This window comes from Rissa tridactyla, chromosome 2 (genome assembly GCF_028500815.1).
Source record: "Rissa tridactyla isolate bRisTri1 chromosome 2, bRisTri1.patW.cur.20221130, whole genome shotgun sequence".
NCBI classification, from domain to species: Eukaryota; Metazoa; Chordata; class Aves; order Charadriiformes; family Laridae; genus Rissa; species Rissa tridactyla.
In genome coordinates, this window is record NC_071467.1 from 71,500,622 (window position 1) to 71,524,776 (window position 24,155).

General features: G+C 36.9%; 1 protein-coding gene across 8 annotated transcripts in view; it reads left to right on the forward strand.

Annotated features, from left to right (window-relative positions):
• Nucleotides 1-24,155, forward strand: part of PTPN3 (protein tyrosine phosphatase non-receptor type 3) — a 202,833-nt gene that overhangs the window by 151,870 nt on the left and 26,808 nt on the right. For all 8 annotated transcript variants that reach the window (XM_054192934.1, XM_054192932.1, XM_054192933.1 and 5 more), the window contains 7 exons: nt 1,128-1,304; nt 12,607-12,630; nt 14,653-14,851; nt 15,777-15,854; nt 16,850-16,906; nt 21,586-21,742; nt 23,490-23,656. In XM_054192934.1, coding sequence (XP_054048909.1) covers nt 1,128-1,304; nt 12,607-12,630; nt 14,653-14,851; nt 15,777-15,854; nt 16,850-16,906; nt 21,586-21,742; nt 23,490-23,656 — 859 coding nt within the window. The remainder of the gene's footprint in view (nt 1-1,127; nt 1,305-12,606; nt 12,631-14,652; nt 14,852-15,776; nt 15,855-16,849; nt 16,907-21,585; nt 21,743-23,489; nt 23,657-24,155) is intronic.

Here is a 24,155-nt window from a genome sequence, read left to right on the forward strand (position 1 = left end):
GCAATGGAATGTTTGCTTATGAAGTTTGCAGACGACACCAAAGTGGGGAGATGAGTCAATCAGCTTGCGGGCAGGGCTGCTATCCAAAGGGACCTTGATAATCTGAAGAAATGGGCCAAACGGAACTACATGAAATTCAGTGAAGACAAATGCAAAGTCCTGGGAAGGAAGAACCCAGTGCAACGGTATTGTCTGCGATGCAACTCTTTGGAAAAGGACCTGTTGATCTTCATAGGCAGCAAACAGTACATGAGCTATCCGGTGTGCCCTGGTAGCTAAGTCCAACAGTAACCTAGCGGTATTAACAGAAGCATAGATGGTAGATCAAGGGAAGTGATTTATTCCCCTTTTGCTTAGCATTCATTAGGCATTATTAGAATGTTGCAGACACTTTTGTGTCCTCGAATACAAGAAAGACACTGACAAACTGGAGTGACCTCAGGAAAGGCCACCAGCCACCAAGGTAGTCAGGAGGCTGGAGCACTTACCTATGAGGAGAGGCTGAGACAACTGCACTTGTTCAGCCTGGGGAAGAAAGGGTTTCCTGGATGCCTAATAACAGCCTGGCAATACTTAGGAGGAGGCCAGCTAGAGGATGAGGCCAGGTTCTTCAGTGTTGCATGGTGAGAGGATGAAGCAACAGGTATATGTTGAAACAGGGGAAGCTCTATCTGGACATAATTAAAAACTGCTTCATCACAAGCACAGTTGAGCAGTGGTTGTTTGGAGAAGCTGTGCAGTCTCTCTCTGTCCCTCAAGTTTTTTGAGATCTGATTGGATAAAGCCTTAAGCAGTCGTCTCTGACCTCAGTTGACCCTGCTTTGAGCAGGAGCTTGGACTAGATGACCTCCATAGGTCCCTTCCAACTTGAATTACCCTTTGATTAGAACTTTAACAGTACAGGTAGCATTTTAGAGCGGGGCAAAACCAAATCAGTTCAGTGTACTGAACCTAGCAGTGTGTGATTTCCTAGTATACCATACAAAATGTTTAAAAATTGATTATTTAAAGTGAGACCTGTAGGCCTGTCATTAAGATTTTGGGATGTAGATTGCAATAGGATAGAAATTTCACTTTGATAAAGTTTTATGAACTTCCAAATTGTGTTTGTGTTCCTTATTTTTAAGGCGGAGTCCTAGACTACGTCACGAAATTCGTAAACCACGACACTCATCTGTAGATAACCTTACAAATGAGATTAGTTATATTACTGAAACAGAGGATGTTTTTTATACATATAAGGGCTCTCCAACATCAAAGGACAGTGATTCGGAGTTCTCTCAGAACCGTAGTCCACAAAGGAGGTAAGGACTTCTGTAAACAATTTGTTGCCTATTTTAATTTTTTTTTTAAAAAACACCAAATAAAAAAACAAACAGCTTTAGTATAAAATCATCATCATCGGTTATAATATTAAAAGGAGTTCAGTTTTATGTTTGCATCAGCTTTATTTTGACAAATTGCTAAACTGCAAATACAAAATGCCCAGTTAAAAACAAACCAGCCCTTCATCCCTAAACAATTCTCAGCAGTTGAGTTCTCAGTAAAAATAGACAAGCTATTAAGGCAGGCCTGTTCATAACTGCAATATTTATAATATTTATAGAATTATTAATAATAATATTCCAAGTAGTTTCTGCACCCCTTTCCTACCTGTTATAAACTCTTCCTTTTTTTAATTATTTTTTTTTGGGGGGGGGGGGGAGGCGGGGAATACTTATTGACCTCCTTTAAGAGTTCACTTATATTCCACATCATCAGCTCAGCATCATCAATTGAAAGAGTTACTGCATTTGAGTAAACACAACAACATAATAATGCTAGTAGTCATCCATCTTCTCCCCCAGAGGAACTGTAGATTGCTAGTCTAAAGGCAGTCTCTGCTTTTTGCCTTGAGGTATTTTTACTGTATTCCTTCAGGACCAACTTTGTTCTCCCCTGAAGTGTTCTAAACACTGCTAGGTTTGCTTCCAGGGCTTGAAGCATCTATCTTTATGCACTGATTATTTGTTTGCTCTTATATTACACTTTATGTGTGGCTTCACTCTTATCTTACAGAGGCATTTCTTAATGAGTAACTTCAGACTAACACAATATTAACTTCAGAAATAGTGTACAAAGTCATTAATTGTTCAGTCTCCAAAATAAAACAGAGCTACTTTAAAACTTCCAGCTGGGGAGAATATTATATATTAAAATGCAGGTTCCTTTTTAATGTTACAAAAGGAAAATAGTTTCTAGTGATCCCTAGTAACTCTAAGGCAATATGTATTTTGAGAAGCAATGTATTAATGGAAGCTGATAGGACTCGCCTACCTCTGTGATAGTGTGCAGCTACTAACTGTACCTTTAAACTGTGGATTTAAACTGTTTTCTTCAAATATGAATTTATTGTTGTTTATTATTTATGTATTGTTAGTACATTACAGCAGAGACCTTTCTATGAAAGCAGGGAAAAACTAACATATATGCATATTTGGAGATTGTTACTGTGGTGTTTTAAATTGTTTTTCTATCTTTCCGACTGGAAGTCAGAACCTTAATACTAGTAGCGTCAGTAGGAGCCATAATAATATAGAAAGGTGATGCCTCTAGATGTTGTGAATAGTCATGGATAGGAAGCCGTGTCTTCTGTTTACAGATTATACACTTTTAGAAGTATTTTATCAGTAAAAATAATGAGAGGCAGATCATAAAAGGAGATAATGAGGGTAGAAGCTGTAGACAGAAAACTAAATTACCATGCTGTGTTGTGTGACTGACGGGTTGTGTCCTGACAGTTTAGTATATTGAGTTTTTTTTCTTGTATTTTCCTTTTTCTTTTCTTCCCCTGGACTTTTTTCCTTTCCTTCCTGTTTCATCTTCTGATGCCTACTGAGAATGGAGTGGGAAAGCTTGCTTTTGTGCTGTTTCTCAAACACTGAAAATAGGATGTTCTAAATTTGAAAATTTTCAATTCATTCAATTCAGTTCATCTATTTTCTGAGCACTATATGACTATGCTGTATCTGAGTAATATCACCCACTGTGGAGGAGATTGCTGTTATTACCTCGTATAAACCAAACTTCCTATATGTCTTATCGCCAATGCATTCTTGGTTTCCTGGGTATGTTTATAATATTTGATACTCTGCAGATAACTGAAAAAATGCCTGCATAAATGTGATTAATTTAAATTTCAAGTGTGTGTTTTCAAAGATGAATGTAATGCATGGAATGAATTATCCTTCTTGTACTGTTACTTTTGTGAAGTAAAATGGTCATTAATACTTTCCTTTTTAACAATTAAGGTAAAATATACAGTAACCATCCAAACCAAAAACATGTTTCTTCTCTATGCTGGAGTTTTCAGCAGTTCATGTTAGTCCACATTCCAATTTTTCTTCTTTTATATTCTTAGAGTAGTCATTACTTACCTCAGTCCCCCTGTTGAAAGACGTAAAGTAAAATTAAATGTATATATGTGTAGTCAAATCTTTTTTCCCCCTGAGTGCTTTGTTTGAAGAGGGAATCTAACACTATTAGCTAAATCTAAAAAATTAGCTAAAATGGAAGTTTAACTTGCATATCTTCAGTATTAAATATGTCCAAACACTTGTCCTGGACTTTTGCCACACTTCAGGAATACTTAGATATTAACTATAACTCACCTTGAAGAATACTGATAAAACCTACTTACTCATTTTTGCCATGCTGATCTTTAGTACATTTGACATTAACAAAATATGAGATTAACATTTTATGGAAAAATATTGAAATTGTAAATCTGGTTTTCTTTTTCCTTAGAGGAGAGTGAAGAGCAGCTTCTCATAGTCCTGATAACATATGTTGTCTGTAAAGGCCCCTTTTTTTTTTATACTGCCTAGCCTGCCAGCTGACACTATCAAAAGAGGTATTAGTTAATGCTCATTATAACTAATTAATAGCTTTGTGAAAAAAAATTGGAAAGTTTTTGGAGAGCTACTAGCAAACAACTGTAAGATGCTGTTTTTTAATTGCTGAGTTGTTATGCCTGGGACCTCAAATCTTAATTATAATAATGCAGCTGCTCGTTTTTTGTCAACATCATATGTTTATATCAATTTCATTTACTGTGGCTGAAGCTCAAGACTGTACATGCTGCAGTTAGCATCGGATATGGCTCTTCTCTATTTTTGAGGCTGCCATCGGCATTTCAGGGCTGGGGGGGATAGTTTTCACCTGTTTCACTTCAGTCCCTGTGTAATGTCTTGCGTCTTTTTTGTCAAAACAACGAGTGGTCCAAGATAGACCTACCTTCAAACTGATCTGTGGTGATATAGCGCTTGTTGAGACAAATATATTGTTAAAATTTACATAAGACAACTTACTGTGTACCTAATCCTACCAAGGTATGCTTGGAACCTTGGTGGGTATCAGAACTGTAGAAGCCACCACTGGCAGAGCACATAAACCTGCACTTATTTTCCTATACACCTTGTTTTACCTCCTGGCAATACCAAGCATAATTATTTTCTTAATAATCGATTTCTTCCTTGCTGTGTTTACTCACTTAAGAGAATCAATCAAGTTCTATTTTCTTTCTATAAAACATTACACAATTTAGAAAACAAACTATGTGGAACAGCTCTTAGTTTAGAGGACATAAAACACATCAGTTATTAGCATTTCTTCCTCCATTTCTTTAAATGTGTTCTAATGTGTTGACCTGTCAACACCTAGAACTATGTTTACTGTTAAATGCTTCTAAATAATCATGTTGGAGATAAGGGCCAAGAATATTTTGACTTTCATTATATTGTTTCCCTGAAGAATACAGTGATTGTCTTAAAAAACGTATTTTGTATGAACATTCTACCATCTAGCAGAAATTCAAGGTATATCCTACAGGCTGTGACTGGAAAAAGAAAATTACAAAATAGAGCAAACCACGTGTATAGATGAACTACAGAAAACCAGGGCAAGCTTTTGAGTCTTGTGTCAGTGTAGCTAGACTGCTTCTGCTGCCCAAATTATCTAAGGTACTTTCACATCCATGTACAATTTGAGGCTCAGACAAAGTGAAAAGAAACAATCTTTCTCTCTCAGATTAGCGTCTGCAGAAAAGATTGGAGCTGTCTATTACATATGTATTATGGACAAAAAATTGCTCTAATCTCAAATTAACATATATTAAATAGAGCTTTATTCACAGGGCATGAATAGGTTTGCCTATCTAAGCCAACCATCTCAAATCACAGCTGCATACAAAACCTGTCATCAAAGACAGTGCTGAAGAGGACTTCAAGAGGACTTTTGTTTAGCCCAGGGCTCCCCAGCCTTTGTGAAGAAAGCTTCCCCTGTCAGTTCTTTCTCCTCTTTGTTGCCCTGCTGCTGTCCGACTCATCCGACTGCTACTGCCACTGAAAAATTAACACTACACACAGACGTGGAGCCCACACTGAGCCTTCTGAAGTCTTATAGGTTGCTTTCTGTGTTAGACCACACTTTTTGTTATGACTGTGCCTCACCAGTCCAGAACAGGTAATACAATCTTCTGACTGTATGTTGTACTCGCTCTGTCACTATATTTATCCCATGTCTACATATGTATGCACATGCTACTACTATTATTTTGTTTTTAAAATGTTTTCAAGAATAATATTGAGGTAAAACATTATAGTAAGTGTACTTGTTTGATAATTGTTTTTCAGTTAAATTTGGCTTTCCCTAGTCTTGACTTCAGCTTCCTGAAGATGTTTTTCTTCAGAGATTCACATTTTCTTCATTGAAGCACTGCTGCTACTGATTTACTACATTTCTTATTTTAAGCAAGGTAGAAAACCTCTGTTCTGTGAGGTTACATACCTTATCTTCAGATGTCCTTAAGCACAGAGATATGCATTAGGCAATAGTTATGAATGTGGAGCTTTAGGGCTTTCCTTTAAGATAGAAAATAGAACAAATTATATTATGAGGCTTTATTTCTAAATTTATCTCTGCTGAAAAGCTGCTTTAATTTGGTGGGGTTTTTTTCAAAGTTGTGTCATACCAACGGGCTACCTGGCATCAACCCATCCTGACCATCTGCTATCCTGATAGGTAGCCTGGATGAGCTCCTGGAAGAGCTTGTCTTTGAGAAAAATGTTTCCCTTTCAGTGTAACAGGTTTAAACCACAAATGGTTATTTTTAAAGGCTGGCCGATGGACTTGTGCAGGGAATATTTTGATCACAATTTTCCCTTTTTTAAGCCTGTTATGGTACCTGCAGTTTTTCTTGATAAAGGGTACTACTGGAGTTTCCAAATTTGGAATGAGGAAAGCCTCACTTGTGTAGAGGGAAAAAAATCATCATTAGTGATACACCTTTCTGTGACGCTAATGCAACCTGTAACTGATGTGTCATTTGAGGGCAAAAGGCCACAGCAGAATTGAAGTAGTCATATTGAAGTATGTGGCACTGTTTCAGGACCAGGTTGAGAAATTTAAGCAGTAACCTTCAAATCTAATTTGGCTTTAACTGGGGCAATAGGCTTTAGGCTTGCAGTAGGCTTTTGGAATCTTGTACTCTGACATGCTTGATCTTGTATCAGATGACAGTTTTTGTCTTGAAAGACTACACTGTCCATCCCCTGTGCAAGTTCTGGTTCTCGGTATTGACTTTTGTTTTTTCAAAAAAAAGTAAACTTAAAATGTAGCTAATATATAGGGAATGTAACTTAATGTTTGTCACACCCAGTAGTTAATGTGTAGGATGCTTCACTGATGAGCCGTTACAAGAACAGAAAAAAAATTGAAAGAAACTAGCTTACCCTTTACCTTCAAGTAAATAAGTGAAAATTGAAATTACTAAAATGAGTTTCCTTGTTTCCTTATGTTCAAGTATTTGTTGTAAAGTAAAAATCTGTAGATTTAAATGTTTCAATAATACACATTTTAAACACTTGGTGAACTTAAAATGCCAAGGTCCAAGGTATGCCATGAAAATACAGACATGTAACTGAGTAGTATTTAAGAAGCTTTGAACTGTAATTTTCCCTACGTGTTCCTTTCCCTTTTTTCAAGCATCTTATGGTGTGTGAGGTGTGATACAGATGTTCACACTTAACAGTGAAATGAGAAATGAAAGTGAATGAATGAATGTCAAAAAATGAAAACTGAAAGCCACTGTGTTGTTTAATGCTCTTAAACTCTAAGAAACCACCTGCGGGGAACGTACGTGGCTTTTAGCCAGTCTCTATGAAAAGGGAAGAGTATCCTCCACTCTTACCCTATTCATGAATTTAAGGTTTTAATCTGGCTTTGTGGGAAGACCGACACCCACGCTTGCCCCTTAATTGAATGTTGTCTCATTAAAGTAAGGAGGTGTTTCTTCTGACAAGAAGGTGGTAGAAGCAAAGGGTACTAAAACAAGCGGGTTTCTTTGCGGTTCAAGATAATCTTATTCATGTTACTAGTGTAGGACCAATTTCCCCTTTATGTGAGGAACAGAGCTTATTTTTGACCTTGTAAATTCAGGTTTAATAGCTTATTAATAGCCTTTTAAAAATGTTTTTATACCATAGGTGGAATTGTTTGGCGTGTTAATATAGCTGTTGCTTGCCCTATTAATGCCCTTTTTCATATTTTTGAACACACTTTTCTGAGTAGGAAGGGTATATGTTAGTAAGAATATATGAGTTTAACTATGTATATAAGGCGCTATTTTAAGGGAAAAAATAACTGGATTATTGGCTTGGAAAAGTAACCAATGTGTGGAGGGTCTCCCTACTTGAACTGTATTCAGTTTCTCTGTAATGAAATAAACCAAAGATGTCTGTTTAGTTTAGAACATCAGACTGCCTAGGAACAAGAGTTTTAGTAGTTTTTCAGAGTAGACTCAGTGACCTAACACATTTCTAAGTCATGAGGTATAGTATCAGTCAGTGAGAAAAACTTGCTGACAGATGAGGCATTGTAGATCTTATACCTAAAGTCATGCATTGATTCGTGAGATAAATCTGGCTAGTTATTTAGAGAGAGTATGAGGTATGAGGAGAACCAGAAGACTCAGTGTGGGGGCACAGGAAGGACTGAGGAGGGGCCTGGTTACGTTGTTGCCTTACTCTGCCAAAAGAGGGTTATTAAGAATATGGAACCAACTGTTCTCAGAGACGCACAGCAAAAACAGGTGAAGCAATGGACACAAGTTACAGCAAGGGAAATGCTCAAAAGACAGTGGGTGGGGGGGGGAAAAATCCCACTGAGATTAGTTAAAACCTCGTACACATTGACGGAAAGGTAGAGGTGTTTCCATCCTTGGAAAACCTCGAAATGCAACATGACAAGGACCTGAACGTCCTCATCTAACTTTGATGTTGGCTGTTCTTTGAACAAGACTTTAGGTGATCTCTCAAGATAACTTTCAACCTAAATTACTTTGGGTCTACAATTCTACTTGTTATAAATGCAATATATTCACGCATAAGCTTTTCTCTTAAAGTTAAACATGCTTGCAGAGCTATAAACCTCTTTAACTTACGTTCTAAAACTATCTTTTGCTGGTGATATAGATGGCATAATGTGTACAGTGCCAGAGTTGGAGGGGAAGGAAATGAAATGATGAACTAGTATACAAAACGGAAATTCACTTGCACTGTGCTATGAATTTCTGGAAGTGCATATACGCTCCTGGTGTAAGTGTGATGCATCAACTGGTGAAGGTACTGCACTGAAAATAGATTTCCTGAACGTATGCTGCGTTTGTTCAATTCTTTCAGGTTGCCATTTTGATAGACAATAAACTGTAGCTCATAGTGAGATTTGGTGAATGTACTATGGGAACACATCATTATTTTAACTACAACATAATTCCTTTTGTGAACAAAATTTGTAAAGCAGTGCAGTTGATGAAAGTACCCTTCAGATGTATCCAGCCAAGTCCTAGTAACTACTTTCTTGATAGAAAATTGCAAATAATTAAAAAAAAAATTAAACCAAGTTTTTTATCCTTAATTTATAATCATACGTAGATGGGTTCAGTTCCTTGTTCTTACAATAAACTGCATTTCACAAGAGTCTGTTGCCCTTATTCATGTACTTCAGTCTTTCTCAAGGAAGATGTTCTAATGCTAGGTAGTGGATCTCAGAACATTTCAGTTAGTTTCAAGTTAGGGTTTTAAGACTACTACTAATAGACTTTTATGAGTTTTACTGTGCTTTTCTGCTCAAATATACATGAAAACAGTACATGTATATGCTTTGCTTACATGTAAACCTTTCTTTTTAAATATACATCCTTATTAAAACATACTATGCTTTCCTTGCCAGTTCAAAAAACAGTCATTTCACATCCAAAAAAGTCTCAAAGTTGAATTGCAAATCTGTGATAAGACAAATTTTACAGCAAGCCAAGCAGTTGCAGAGTATCAGAATGTATGAAACATTTATGGAAAGTCAGTAAACTGGAATATCGTCCATAGAGGCAATGCAGACTAATTCAAATTTTCCTTTTATATGGGTGATGGCAGCAGCTTACAAATGTGGATGTTTGGAATTTATAGAAAAATCATTGGAAAACTTGTGTATACCATGAAGTCTGCAAGTTTTTCCTGTAACGGTACTCTTAAGTATGCAGTACAAACAATCTACATGGAGACCTTACACAGTCATTTTGTTTGTAGAAATGATGAACATTAACTGTGCAAGTCATTCTGTATATAAATTTCTCTAAAAGGCAGCAAAAAAAGTGTGACTAAATATTTTCTACTTATTTGGCTGATGACTAATGATCCCAGTTTTAATGGTGAGCTCTCAGAAAAGAGGTGGTAAGGGAAGTGCTGGCACACTTGGTCGTCCCAGCCCTGCAGGTGTTAGAATAAAAGAAGCTTTAAGAACTTGAAGAACACCACAAGGGCATAAACCTACAGATGTTTCCTTCAGTTGTTTTTAAAGTGGGGGGGAGGGGGGTTGCTACAGTTCTATTGTTTCAGTTGTCCCTTTTCTCTTGGGGTTTTACTCTGCTGTAGTTTATCGTCCTCAGTTCTCAGAATAGCAGAATTCCCTGGTAGGGCACACTGAAATGGGGAGGAGTGGTCTTCCCTTAAGACCTGTTCTTTCTGTCCTCCTGACAGAAGAGGAAAGTTAGATTATTTTTTCTTCAGGGCAAAGAGTTTTATTATAAAGATTGTCACTAACAGAGCAATCCACAGTGAAGGAAAGATTGAAATGGCATCATTTTAGATATATTGTGGAGTAAGGAAGAGTTCTAAAGTGGTGCTTGTTAGCTTCATCAATGGAAAGCTTAATCTCCTTGCAAGGAAGGGCGCTCTTTCTTGATGAAAAAGTTGAATGGCTGGTCTGGTGAGTGTTCTTCTTTATTGACTTAAAATATGGTCCTTGTCCTATGTTGTGAAATGAGGAAGATACATTAGTAAAATGTGGAATAATGTATAGCCAGAAAAGATCATCTAATTATTCATGTTAACATATCAGTGAGTAATTAAATGTTAGAAATACTATTTAAGTTGCGGAGATCAAAATTCTGCAGCTCTAGTGTGCTGAGCTACTAAAGACTTTAGGAAGACACAGCTGCATTGTCCCTGATGAATTCTTTTAAGCACTGAATTTGTTCGCTTCCTAGGTCAAATTTTTGGTTACCTTTTTTCACTTTAAAAGGTTACAGAGTGATTCAGTAACTCTTTCAGAGCTGGTATGGTTGAATTAAAGTGCAATAATCCAACAGATAAACCTTCAGCAAACATTACTAAGAATTTATATCCCACATCTAAGTCTCTGAATGTATTGGCGAGATGATGAAAAATTTGCTCTATGTGTATACACGGTATATGAATGGAAGATCAAGTTGTTTTCTTTCTCAAATAACCTCACTCTACTCGGGGGGCGGGGGGGGGGGAAGGGGAGATATATTAAGATAGGGATATTGTGTCTGTTTGCATCACAGTTTTACAGATTGTAAATTTTTGGGGAAGGCTTTTGGAAGGGGTTAACTTAAGGCAATGTGAATTCTACATTGAATTCAGTAATAGAGCTGTAGCTCTGCTGTGGCAAAACATAGAAAAGATGTACAGTTTCATTGTGCTTTGCCTCAGAAGGAAATCAATTAGCTTAAATGAAAATAAATCCAATGTTTCTTTATTTTTAGCATGACTTCCTAAGGAAATAAGGCTTATGTCATTGCACTGCCTGTCTGCCTCTGTTCCCACTTTAGAATGTCTGGACGATTGCAGTCAAATCTAATGTAGGCATCGAGTTTTCAAAGGTACAAAATTTTCTACAAGATTAGTGAAAGTCAGTGACTAGGCAGAAAAGAAAACCTTAAACTGATCTTGTCCTCTCACTGAGCAATTACAGTACAGGTTCAATGGACGTTCCCAAAGGATCTGCTGTGCACTGCTGGGGGTACTATGGGGATTGCAAACAAGGAGAAATAGAGGTATTTGTGGGAGAGCGGGGGTGATGGATGTCAGTGGAATCAGAAGGGGGGCATGACTGCAGTAAAAAAGGAAGAAGTGTAGTGCTTTAAAAAAAATAATAATTAAAGTACACATAACCCAAACCTCCACAAATTTGTAGGGAATCAAGCTTTACCATCCCCGCCTCTCAAGGAAGAATTTCTTCATATTGTAGAATACATGTAACTTAACTAGACTAATACTGCTGCTATTTTTACTGTAGTTTTGATGAAACATAGTACGTAATTCTTAGTATTGAGGGGTTTTTAGGGAACAACAGTTGGAATTTTAACTGTATACTGTGAATTCCCTCCTACAACTTGACAATTCAACAATTCTGCGTTCAAACCAGACTACTTGTGTTTGTATTTTTCCAGCATGGACTTATATCACTCCAGGTTTTTTGGTTATTACTTAATCAAATTTGTAAAGCTATCCCATCTGCCTTAAACTTACTTTGCTTTGCAAGTACCCTTTTGGTAACCTTTACTTTAAAATTTATCTTAGTGTCACACCTATTGTTTTAATTGATGTAATATTGTTTAGCTCGCTATTTCAGGTGACTTCTGATGAAGTTAATTGAATGCCTTGGAAAATGCTATGTAGTGCAAATTTTGATTTCTTTTCCATGCTAGATTGTCCTCATCTGTGTAACCACTTCTGCTTTAGTTATGCTTTGTCTTAAAGTTTTCTGCCTACATCTGTTCTGCTCTTGCATTACGAGAATGTGTAAGAAAATTCACGTTTCTGAAGCAGCCTGTGCTCATTTTTTGTTACCTATACATAAAGATTTTGCCACGTTTGAGTTTTAGAAAACACAGTCAGTGACATCTGTAGTCATCGTGATCTACACTTAAAAGTTTCTTAAATGATGTAGTGTGTCATACTAAATTGCCTCAAACTCCAACATAGTTCAAGTTGCAGTAGCAGATGCGTGTTGCCTGTAGTTGGGCTTGTGCCAAAAGTGGAAGTGAGTGGTTAAAGCCGTCCTGGGATTTTTGTCGAGTGTGTCATATATTTCATAATTGTCTGATTCAGACTTTCAGCACAGGATTAAGTATTCTTTAATTTACTGTGAGCACACCTTTTGGCTTTTGTGCAGGCGTTTTTATTTTTTTTTCATTAGAGTTCAGTTATTGTTTTCCTCAAGACTTAACTTATGTTCATTTACTGTTTTGTTTTGTTTTTTTAACAGGTCGTCTGAACAAGAATCGCCAAAGTGAGTTTTCTTTGAACTTTTCTACTATGGCATCTCTAGCTTTAAGATATATAATAAAATACATAACTTGAACTGATTTTTCAAAGTATTGGTATTGTATGGTTAGAAGACACAAATAAACATATAAACCAATGAAGATTGTAAAGACTTGTGGGGGGGAAAAAAAATATTTTTTTTCGACCAGGATGTGGAAATTCTTAAGTCCTAATACACCCCTAGTCACTATAAACAAAAAAGTTGGTTAAAAACTGATGTAAAAGATTAATGATGCAAAAATCCACTGGCAATTTTATCTGGTAACTCTTTATGTAGTGTCAGAAAGCATTAACTGAAAAAAATTGTCATATTTTTCTGATACTGTTATTTTTTTCTACACTGAAAAATCATTATGATCTCTAATCTCAACTTGTAAGTGAAATGTCTGTTGTTGGGTTTTTTGTTTGTTTTGTTTTTTCAGAACATTGCAATGTTCTGAAAAAACTCTTAGGATATATTTACATACAGTGTTCCTACTTGCTTACCATTGACTTCACAGGCATCATGACACGTCCTGGAAGCTATCAGATAAAAACGACATCAGAAATATTATGGCAAGAATAAGTTTCCTTGATGGCACCTTTCAGAATGTTTGTGTTTGTTGCAGTCAGATTTCTATAAGCTGAGAAATAAGTGTTTGCATTATTAAAGTTGGCCGCAATGCGAGTCCTGTACATTAAAAGCCTAAGCTACGTTCCTCTATAGTGTAGTATTACTTCTTTTTTGACAGCTAGCAGTTGCTGCTGGAAACGGTTCAGAAAAGCTCACATACCTAGCTAGACTAGTACCAGGGCAGAGATGAATGCTTGAATTTACAAATTTCGGTGCCAGGGTTTACTTAATATACTTCTGCTACTTTAACCCTGTGAGAATTTGATGTTGCTTTTAGGGATAAACTGCCATAAACAACTAACAGCAGGTGTACTTCCAAGGATCAAATATGCTTCGTTGCAGTGCTGGGTTGTCAGTAGCAGTGCAGAGTATTCTTGCAAGAGGTACTGCCACTGAGCATGATGATCTGTCATGTAAGCACAAGGTCTGTCTGCAGTTGGGTAATACAAGTAGCTAGGACTCAGTTTTTGCCATACGCAACACGGTTAGTGATATGAAACACTGTCTGAGCTACACCTGGGGTTTCCCCAGCACAGAGGTTCACAAAGTGCGATGTAGTGTTTATAAAGACGGATCTGTTCATGCGTACGGTATCTGTGAGTTTGATCTAATTAAAGAAGGGGTTTAGTTGTGTTTGACAGAGGTCTGCACTTCATCTTCTTCAGAAGAGGGCATGTAACGAAATGAATGTTTGAATTGTCCTGGAGCATGACCAGGCAATTTCGCCAATTCTAAGAATTTAGGTGTTTACTCACCCATTTATGTTATCCTTGAATTTTAAAATTCTTGACTGACTTAGCCAGGTCTGCACCCCCATTTAATTCTGGGTCCTTCATGGTTATAGCTGACTGGATGACAGAATATATTAACTGTCATTAAACCTTTCATTGTCACTATTTCTCTGACAATTTGCTATGACTTTTCCACAAAGCACCTTCTTGCGGAGGGATAAAATTGAGATGGCAGTCATGAGAGGGAGGAATGAAAAGTGCTTTGCAAGAATGAGAGTGGAATCATGGCAGAAGGTTTTCATGAGTAGGATTGGCAACTGAAGCGCCTTTTCCCTGGGATTCATCTCTCTTCCTGTTACTGTGATTTCCTGTACCACAGCAACAGTGCATTTCATGGATACATCCAAATACTATGATTTTGCTACTCTTGTTTTGTCCATTCTTCTGGATGTTTGCTGATCAAATTATAGGTTTAGATCATACTCCCAATCCTGTTACCCTGCACCTCAAGAAGTGGTTTTAAATCTAAAGTACAAAGTTGGCTTGCTCTTAACTGGGCCGTACATTTGGATGTTTTGCTATTTAATTTAAAAATCTGGATAACAATACCTTTGTAATATTTATTTTTGTTTTTTAAATGAAGGAATGTATTGGGAAACAGTCCAACACGGAGTTCTCTGACCCGTACCTCACCTAAAGCCTTGGCTCAGTCTCCCAATGGAGTTGGTAACATTTCTGGCTCTTACGCGTTGGAAGGGGTCGATAAACAGTTCTTAGAAACATATGACAATATTACAAAAAGTAACTCGACAGAAGATTCCTGTCAGTACTACTGTGATAAGGTATGTCTGATTTCCTTCTTTTAAAGTCAAAACTAGTACTAAATGTAGCTTTGAACTGTAGATTAACAACCAACAAAAAGTGTGGTTATGTTCCATGATGAGCGTATTTTATGCAGTAATAACAATAAATCTTGCTTTACTATTCAGGCTTATCCAAGATTGTGTACAGTATGATAGGCAAGCCTGTCAACTACATTAATTTCCATAGTGTCCAGGTTTCCACAAGCATCACCAGGGGAAGTTCCTCGTGGAATGGGAATACTTAAGTGATTAAATCTTATTCCTCCAAGGAAAGATCAGATAACTCAAGCTACTGTACGTCTTAATAGCAGGCACAATTCTGTGCTAGCTAGAGTAGCTCCTCCCAGCTGGCGCTATGGTAGTGGATCATTCCTCCCCTTTTTCCAGCCTGTTCCAGAGTGGTGCCGAACAGCCTCCAAACCTGCCTGTCCAGTAGCTGCTGCCAACTTTAATCCTTCTGACTGGTGGATCGCTTGCAAAGATACCAATGCCCTCATTTACAGGAGAAAAACTGGGGAAGAAGTAGTAACTTCATAGTCCTTAGAGCAGAATTGGTTCAAATGTGTAGTGCCTAATGTTTTTTCCTTCTAAGTCTCCTTTAGTAAAGACAAGACATCGAAAGTTTTAAGAGGAGCTATCAATTGAGAAAGCTAAGATGAGAGTAACAGTGTTAGGACACAGCAAGCAGAGAACATATTCGCTGTTATGCGTGTTGCTATTTTCACAATCTAAAAGGTTACAATCGTGAGTATATTCTGTAACATTAGCTTCTTCCTATTTTAAATATGGATTTACATAGAGTATTCTTGGTCAGCACATCTAAATTTGGATGCACTATTTTCTAATTTGCTGCTATTTTCCTTTAAAAATTGGAAAAGTTTTGGTTTGGTTTTTTGTGTTGCAGAATGACCTAATTGAGGGAGATTTACTTTTGGTGCGTATCATACCAGATGAAGACGGGAAGTTTGGATTTAATCTAAAGGTAAAACAGTAATGTTTTAGTTATTTTTAAATGCTTTGTAGAGATGCTATGCTTTGACTCTGTGATTATTTTTCATTTTTAATGCAATGTTTTGGAGAAAGCAGTATATTCTACAGGCATTTCTTATGGACCGAGAGTTTTTATAAGTGGCAGCCTAATCCTTAAATGCTAAAACAACATTTACAGAAATAAGCCTCTGTTAGTTCTGTGGCTTTTAGTGGCATACACTATGGACATGCCACATTTCCAAAGCAGATTGCCTGTTTGGCTGCTTAAATATGAACTTGGAAGTCTAATTTAAGACATCAACGTTTATACATTGGACCTCTGTATTATAAAACAAGTTAAATAGTTTGTACTATCCAAATGAATATATCTATTAAAAATAATATTGGAAAGGTGAAAATTAATTTATGAAGAAAATGGAAATTACTGTTGGTAATTGACGATTGTAAATTTTTTACATTCCCTCACTGAAATTCCATTTAAGCAGATAGAGTAGTGTAAAGTAGCCATAGTATCAAAATCAGGGCGGAGTTTGATCTTGGGCATTTATTGGCGGGGCAGTGATAGAACATCATGTAAAGAGAATAAGGGATACAGTTGTCTGGAGCTTTGATCCTACCCGATCCCTTGCAGGTTCATCACAACATCCAAGAACACTGTCCACCTTGCAGGTTCAAGTACTGAATTAGGCTTGCTTGAAGGGTAGGGTTATAATAAAAGCTGCATTTGATCTGTTTATTGCCTATTAAAATATATGGCCAAGCAAAGACTCTGAGTCTAGTTTACTGGAAATCAGTCCATTAAAAACATTAAAAACACCATACCGTCCCCCCCCATTTACTGATGAAAATTCAGTCTTACTACCCCTGCCTGTAATGGCAGAGCATAAAGTTCATAAAAACCAAAAATAAGTGATTACTTGTTTTAAATACTGCTTATCCTTATTATAATGATATACTTATGATTGTTATTACTTGCCATTCCTCTAGGGTGGTGTGGATCAAAAAATGCCATTAGTGGTATCAAGAATAACTCCAGGATCACCTGTAAGTAAATTCCTAAGACTTTTAATCCCTCCCTTTATTACTCCCTCCACCACTCCCACAGGTCCATACACATAGGAACTGAGAAACCCATAAGCAGTATGAGAGAGCAGCTGAGCTATTCTCTTTAGAAATTGATTTGACCAGTAGTCTCTTAAACCACAGATGAAAAGATGTGGAAGTATTAGCCAAACAAGATACCAGTGGAAGGCATGTTTATTTCCCCCTGTCATCTCAAAAAGTGCGTCTTGAACTGGAAAATGTTTGATGAGGGGCAAGAGCAATGACTGAAGATATGGAACAGTGCTCATTAAAGAAGTGAGTAGTCTGGATCCCTGCAGCCTAGAAAAAAGATCTAGTGTAAGGGACATGTAGTAGAGATCTGCAAGATTAGGAGCACTGTGCACAGAGGAGTCCAGTAGAAGAACTACAGGCTATCAAACTAAGGTAGTGAAAGTCGGATTCTTCATGCTTAGTGAAGTAGTTCTTCATGCATAAGATAGACCTATGAAACTCCTTGGCAGAGGCTGCTGTAGTTAAAATAATTTTGCGGGCGATCAGGAGAGGACAAATAGTTGGGAGAAAAACCTGCAAGCAGTTACTGAATAGGCAAATGACAATAGGCTGAGGAAATCCTTCGGGCTAAAAATATTTGTAGGACGGGAAAGTACTTGTAGGGGACAAAGGGTGCAGAATATGTTTGCTCTATTCTTATGTTGCCATGGATTTTTTGCTTGTTGGAAATATTTATGGACTAGGTAGAACACTCATGAGAATCAGTACAGCCATTGAATTCTTCTGCTGAATTGTGAAATAATAGTAATATAACATCTTGGTAATTTTTTAAATAAATAATTGGTGCATATATTTCTGAGGACATATGCTGTTCTGTCTCAAATTTTTTTTACTCACCTTCTTCCAAAGTGTATTTCCCAACTCTTATAAAATAATTTCACTGCAAACTTGATAGGAAATGTTGCTGGGTTAATCCTAAAACTCTGATGCACTCTGTGTCTTGTAGACTCTTTGGAAATTTGATAACAGTCACAGGACTGATACCTACATGTCATGATGTAAATCAAGCCAAACAAGATTGTCTGAGAAGTTGTTTTTGTCACATAGATGATTTGTGGCTTGACTTTTGCAGTGCATAGCACTCCTTTATGAACTACAATAATTATTGAAATAAAAGAGTAGTAGGAAATTATCAGTATTGGTCTGGTTTGATTTTTTTTTTCTCTTGGCCTGGAAAAGGACCAGTCTTCTAACTTACAGACTTCATTTAAGTGTCTCCAGTTAGTGGCATAGGCATAGATGCAAGTGGCCAGTTAGCTCTCCAGCCTTAGTAGGAGACCAAGCTTGCCACCAAGTGAGCAAGTTATCAAGGGTCAGGGAATAAATTGGAAAAAGTTACCCAATACAGTATACTCAACAGTAGTTGTGTGATGAAATCACATCGTGTTACGGCAAGAGGAAAAAAATAGACTTATTTTTAGACCATAGCAGTATTAACATTGATTACATTGTTTCCCATAAACTAAATTTCACCTGTTCTTGACTGTTTAATGAAATTAAGCTGATACTTGAAAGTTCAAGTTAAGCAGTCAATGGAATGCATTTTTACGTTATTTTAGCTCAATGATTCCTTTCCTTCATTGTGTTTGCCTAGTATTTTAACTTGCTCTAGATTCACTTATTACCTTGTAAATTGTCCTCAGGGATGCTGTTTGGTAATATTATTTGCTAAGATTATTTCTCAGGTTTGTAGGTCACTTTTTCCCACTTTCCTACAAAAAGTACCATATTTTTTGTGGAGGAGGGGAAGCAAATCTACTCGCCAAAATAAGGCAGTATTTTCCCTTTCACATCCCAAAGTTCTTTTAAAAATCCCTCTCTAGTATAGGAGTAATCTAGTATGCCGGGAAGATTGTAGGACAGAGTAGCCAAAATTGTTGTGGGAGAGCATGATATCTAAAGGACAACTGTTTATTGCATCTGTTGGGTTTTTTTTTTTTAACTAAAATCCTATACTGATTTTTTTTCACAAACATTATTAATGTCCTAAGGTGCTAAGGAAGTTGTCATGGTTTTATTTAACAGAACTTCTCATTGAAAAATTGTATGCATGCTTCTTGGAGCAATAACAAGGTGATTAGCATAAAATGAAACATTGGATGTGTCAATGGGACGGGAAGCCTTTAATGTAATTAATTGTCTGGAAAAGCTCAGTATCTGAAAAATCTACAAATTATGCTTACATAGAAGGAATTAATTCTCCTTCAAGATATATTTTATGTAGTCAGATGATTCTAGTAAGAGAGTGGAGGCATTAACATGTCACATGATTAATAAAGTTTCTTTGAGCAAAGACATTAATCTCCTTCTGTAATAAAGAATAATAGCCAGCAACCAGCCAAGAAATCTAAATTATAGACAAATATAGGAGATCAGAAACCGTTCCCTCCATGTTCTTGTTGACTTTTTGACTCTGCTAGACTGACCTGATATGGTCTTTATGTCACTTATCTTTTAAAATAATTATATTTCAGAGAGAATAATTTTTATCTCAAACAATATTTCAGAGTGATTAAATCAATCAATCATTCATAGTTGCATTCTTCAGTCTTGCCTTCGTAAATTGTAGAATATGTGGCAAGGGAGTCTTTTGGAGAGCTGTGAATACCTACTTAAATCAGTGTTAAAGAACATCATGGCTGTTCCTAATTAACATTCTTTTTCTGTTTACATTTGCCTTTTTTATTAATCATTGTCAATCTTCCCTATTCTTCATTATTTTCTTTCCTTATTTCTTTGGAAAAAGTTGTGGGAAACTATTCAATTTTAAAATTTTTAAGCAGCTTTTCTGCTTGGGATTTTTTCCTCTTGCATACATCTCTTATTCCCTTCTCCTTTATCTGTTTCATGGCACTAATACATGTCTTAAGTTTTCTTTCCTTTTATTTTATTCTGACACAAGTGGACCCCAATTTATTTTCTTTTTCATATCCTTGCCTCTTTTTTTTTTTTATTCTGCATTTTTTTTCTTGTTGGCTCTTTCATTACTTCTTTCCATCTCCTCCTACTTTTTACTAGGTAATATAGTACATCACTGATGAACTTGCTTTAGGAGCCATCAGTGCAAGGCATAACCAGGATCAGGTCCAATTAGAACATCTTGTTCACATTTTGGGGGTTGGTGGTGTCTTTTTGATAGAGCTAATAATATTGGATGAATAAAGTTCAGGGAACCTGTACAGGCATTAAGGAAATGCAGGGAACAACTATGAATAGAGAATAACAGTAAAGGTCTGTCTCATATAACAAATGAAATGGAGTGTATATGTAATTATGTCACTCTTGTTTAGCTGTTTATTTGCTAGACAAAATAAAAATTAGGATAGCAATGAAAGTAAAATTGTTACACTACTTGACACTCAAAAGTTGTAGAATCCTGCACATTCGTATTACAGAATCACAGAAGGCTGAAAGGGACCTGGAGGGTAATCTTGTCCAACCCCCTCTCCTCAAGGGTCACCTAGAGCAAGTTGCCCAGGACCATGTCCAGATGGCTTTTGAATACTCCAAGGTGGGAGACTCCACTATGTCTCTGGGCAGCCTGCTCCAGAGCTCAGTCACCCTCAGAGTAAAAAAGCACTTCCTGATGTTCACGTGGAGCCTCCTGTTTTAGTTTGTACCCATTGCCTCTTTGTCCTGTCACCGGGTGCCACTGAAGAGAGCCTGGCTGCATCTTCCCTTAAAGTATTGATATACGTCGACAAGATCCCACCCTGACCCTTCTCTTCTCTACGCTAAACACTCTCAGCTCTCCTCCCTTAATCATCTTTGTAGCATCATCTTCATACACTGGTCATAGTTTGAATTGCTTTGCACTGGACTTAGAACAAGAGATGTGACAGAAAAAAGCCAAACAATCTAATTGTTGTGTCCAAGACAAGACATAACGCAAGTTTTCACGTGTGATGGGGAAAACTTTGTTTTAGTGTTCTCTGCAGCACAGGTAGAAAGAATTTGTCACAAATACAGGGTACTTGAGCATCGTAGGTTGAATACTTACCCACACCTTCCTATTAAAACTTTCAGTGAATGAAGTGAGGAAGAATGTTCTCTATTTGTAGATATTGTTTCATATCCACCAAACAAGAATGTGATAAATAACAAAAATATGAAATGTCTATGGATTTCTTTAAATTTTAAAAAGTGCATGCCTGGGGAATGTCATGTTATTTAAATTACATTCATTGAAGTCACGTTTGGACTTCTCAGTATTCACTGCATAAAAACTGAAGGGCGTTATCTCATGTGCCCAAAACACTTTTTCCAGAAATTCATTTGCAAATGGCTATAACCAGTGTTTGTTGAGGCTTGGAGTCTGAAATCTGATTTTTAAGACCAATCTGATGATGGCTGTTTGATAAATACGAATTCTTTTTATGGCTATCAATATGCTGTTTGAACTGTTTCTCATCTTCATTGAGGGGCTTTGAAGCAAGAAAGACAGCTTTAGATCTGAACCTTCTGATAGAACTTCTGATACAGAAGATGGAACCTTGTCAGGAGAACTCTGAAGTCTTTGCTTATGTGATGTACTTAATATCCTGATGTGTTCCTGCTTATATGACTGGATGCAATGACATTAATGTGTTTCTTTGGTCTTGAAACAGGCTGATAAATGCATTCCAAAACTGAATGAAGGTGATCAGATAGTATTAATTAATGGCCGAGATATCTCAGAGCACACGCATGACCAGGTGGTCATGTTCATAAAAGCCAGCAGAGAATCTCACACAAGAGAGCTTGCACTTTTGGTCAGACGGAAAGGTAACTGGGCTAATTTTATTCACTTTTAATGTTTTTGAGACTGTTGCTCTTATGCTTGGTGTTATACCCTCTTCTGTTTACATAAATGTGTTCTCAGTGCACTGGGAATAGGTCTGTGCTAAAAAGTAGATCTCCCTGCATTTGAACTAGTCGTACAAATAGTTTTAACTATGTAAGTTCTTACCACTGCAACAAAGAATACATTGAGTTAGAATTTCTTAATTTTTAAGTCTAAAAATCTATAAGAACAAATAGTCCCTTGAAAAAGTGTTTTTTGTTTGTTTGGGTTTTTTGTAAATGTAGCATAATTTCACAAATCCCCAGTTGCGGGTTTGCAAATACCCATGGGTGGTTCCTCAGCACAATTATACAATGAAAGAAGTCAAGTAAACTTCTTTTGGGTTTCGGTTTGGTTTTTTTCTTTTCTTTTCATTCTTAGAGTAGACATTTTGTGACAATACTGAGCTTAACCCGTGTTGACTACTTGCTCAGCTGCTGCCAGCAAACAGAAGACAATCTCTGAAATATGCAGGGTCTTAAGCCTGTATATTTAAAATTTGGGGAACCCATCCAGCTCAGTTTTGCTTGCTCCATATTTAAATACATGCAGATCCCAAGAGCTTCTAGTTTATTATTTACTTTCCTTAAGAGCTTTGATAAGGTCTTAACGCACACGATTATGGAAGGGCTTTGCACAGAGTTTCTGATTACATTAAAACTGAAAAATCTGAAGGCATTGTGCATCACTGGGAAACAGGAGGGAATAAAACTGCCTAAATGATACGTACTTCTGTAGCATTTGCTTTATTTAAAATTTTTTGTGTTTCTAGGAATACAGATGTGCTCTTGGTCTTGTTTTCCCTAAACAGTCCTGCACCTATTATAGAGCCAGCAGAAAGGACTACAATGCAGCATTTAGTCTTCCCTTAACTTTTCCAATCCCCTTCCTACTTGCAGATAAGAGAAGTTTGCTCTTAGCTAAAGATAACCAGTGGCCCCATGCCAGTCATTTATATAGGCATGAGTATGAACAGGTCCCCATTTTCTGAAGTTTGGCCATTCTGATGACTGCAGAGAATAACCACTGGTGAACACGCTTGGTGATACAATAGCAGTTATAGAGACAGAACTGCTGTGTAGATTAATTCATTAATGTTTGTCGTGTTCGTCAACATGTTAGCAAGCAATGTCATAGAAGACTGACTAATAATTTTTTTTTGTAGTTTATTGAGTTAGTGCCTTCAACGTTAGCATAAGAAATTGCAAAAGGTAATTCAGTTGCTCCTCTAATGGCAAGGTGAATGGCAATGGTACAATGTGAGTATGTTTGTGTTCATTTCGCTGTTGAGGGTCCAAACTTATGTAAACTTCTTACAGAGATATTCCATTAATTATGGTCTAAACTTATTTTAGGCAATGCTCATTTGTATTTTACCATGGTGGATGTCCATTCTGTAGGACAAAGTTGCAGGAAAACACTTTGTGCTTCGAAGTCAAGATCTTTGCTTTCATAGATAGGCACCTTGAGGAGTTACGTTTTCTGAAAGGTCGTAAGGACATTTTAGTCTTAGTAGTTTCCACAGTAATATAGTATATAAAGAAATGCAGTTAAATGTATTGCTGTTTGCTTTCCTGAGGCCCTGTCTTTGCAGGCTTTGTTGTTCTTGCAAGCTGGTAAATTTTAATATGTGTTGAAAACACATTAATACTGTATGTAACCAATTTTAATTTTCAATACATCTTTCAGTGGTTAAACAGTTCGTGGAGCCTAAATCAGAAGACGAAGCTGATTCCCACAATCTCCCAGAATCTCTTCTTCCTATCTGTTCTGATTATGGTGGTGATACACTGGAGGAGTCTATGGAGCAGCTAAGGAAAGGGCTGGAAAGTGGGTCAGTCCTTATTCAGTTTGAGGTAGGTAACACTCAGCTCTCAAATGCCATTAATATAGACCAATAGCTGTGACCAGCAAGTACTATAAGAGCTTAATTAACTGGAAATCGCATTGCTTCCATTCAGTCTTATCTCAAGAAAGCAAGAATATGACTTGCCCAGCAGTTTTACCCTTCACTACTTATTATAGGGAAGAATTAGTTATCAGTCTTGCATAAAACATCATCTGGTGAGAAAAATGTGTTTTAATGAATATGTTTTTAGCTTAAGTACCCAAAGCTCACTAAATTAATATTTTCTTCTTAATTATTTTCTTGTGTAGAATAGTGAGGTTTTGACAGAGGTCGGTCTTGTACTTTGTTTCTTTTTATGTGTCACTCGGTGACACTTCTAAAACATCTTTTATACCTTAAGTTAGGGTTTCAGGTTCTCTCTTGCGGCCTTCTTTCACAGAATAGCAGGAGCAACTTGACGATTTGTCATTATCTGCTCTTAGAGGTTGATTTGAAAGTGTTGGAGT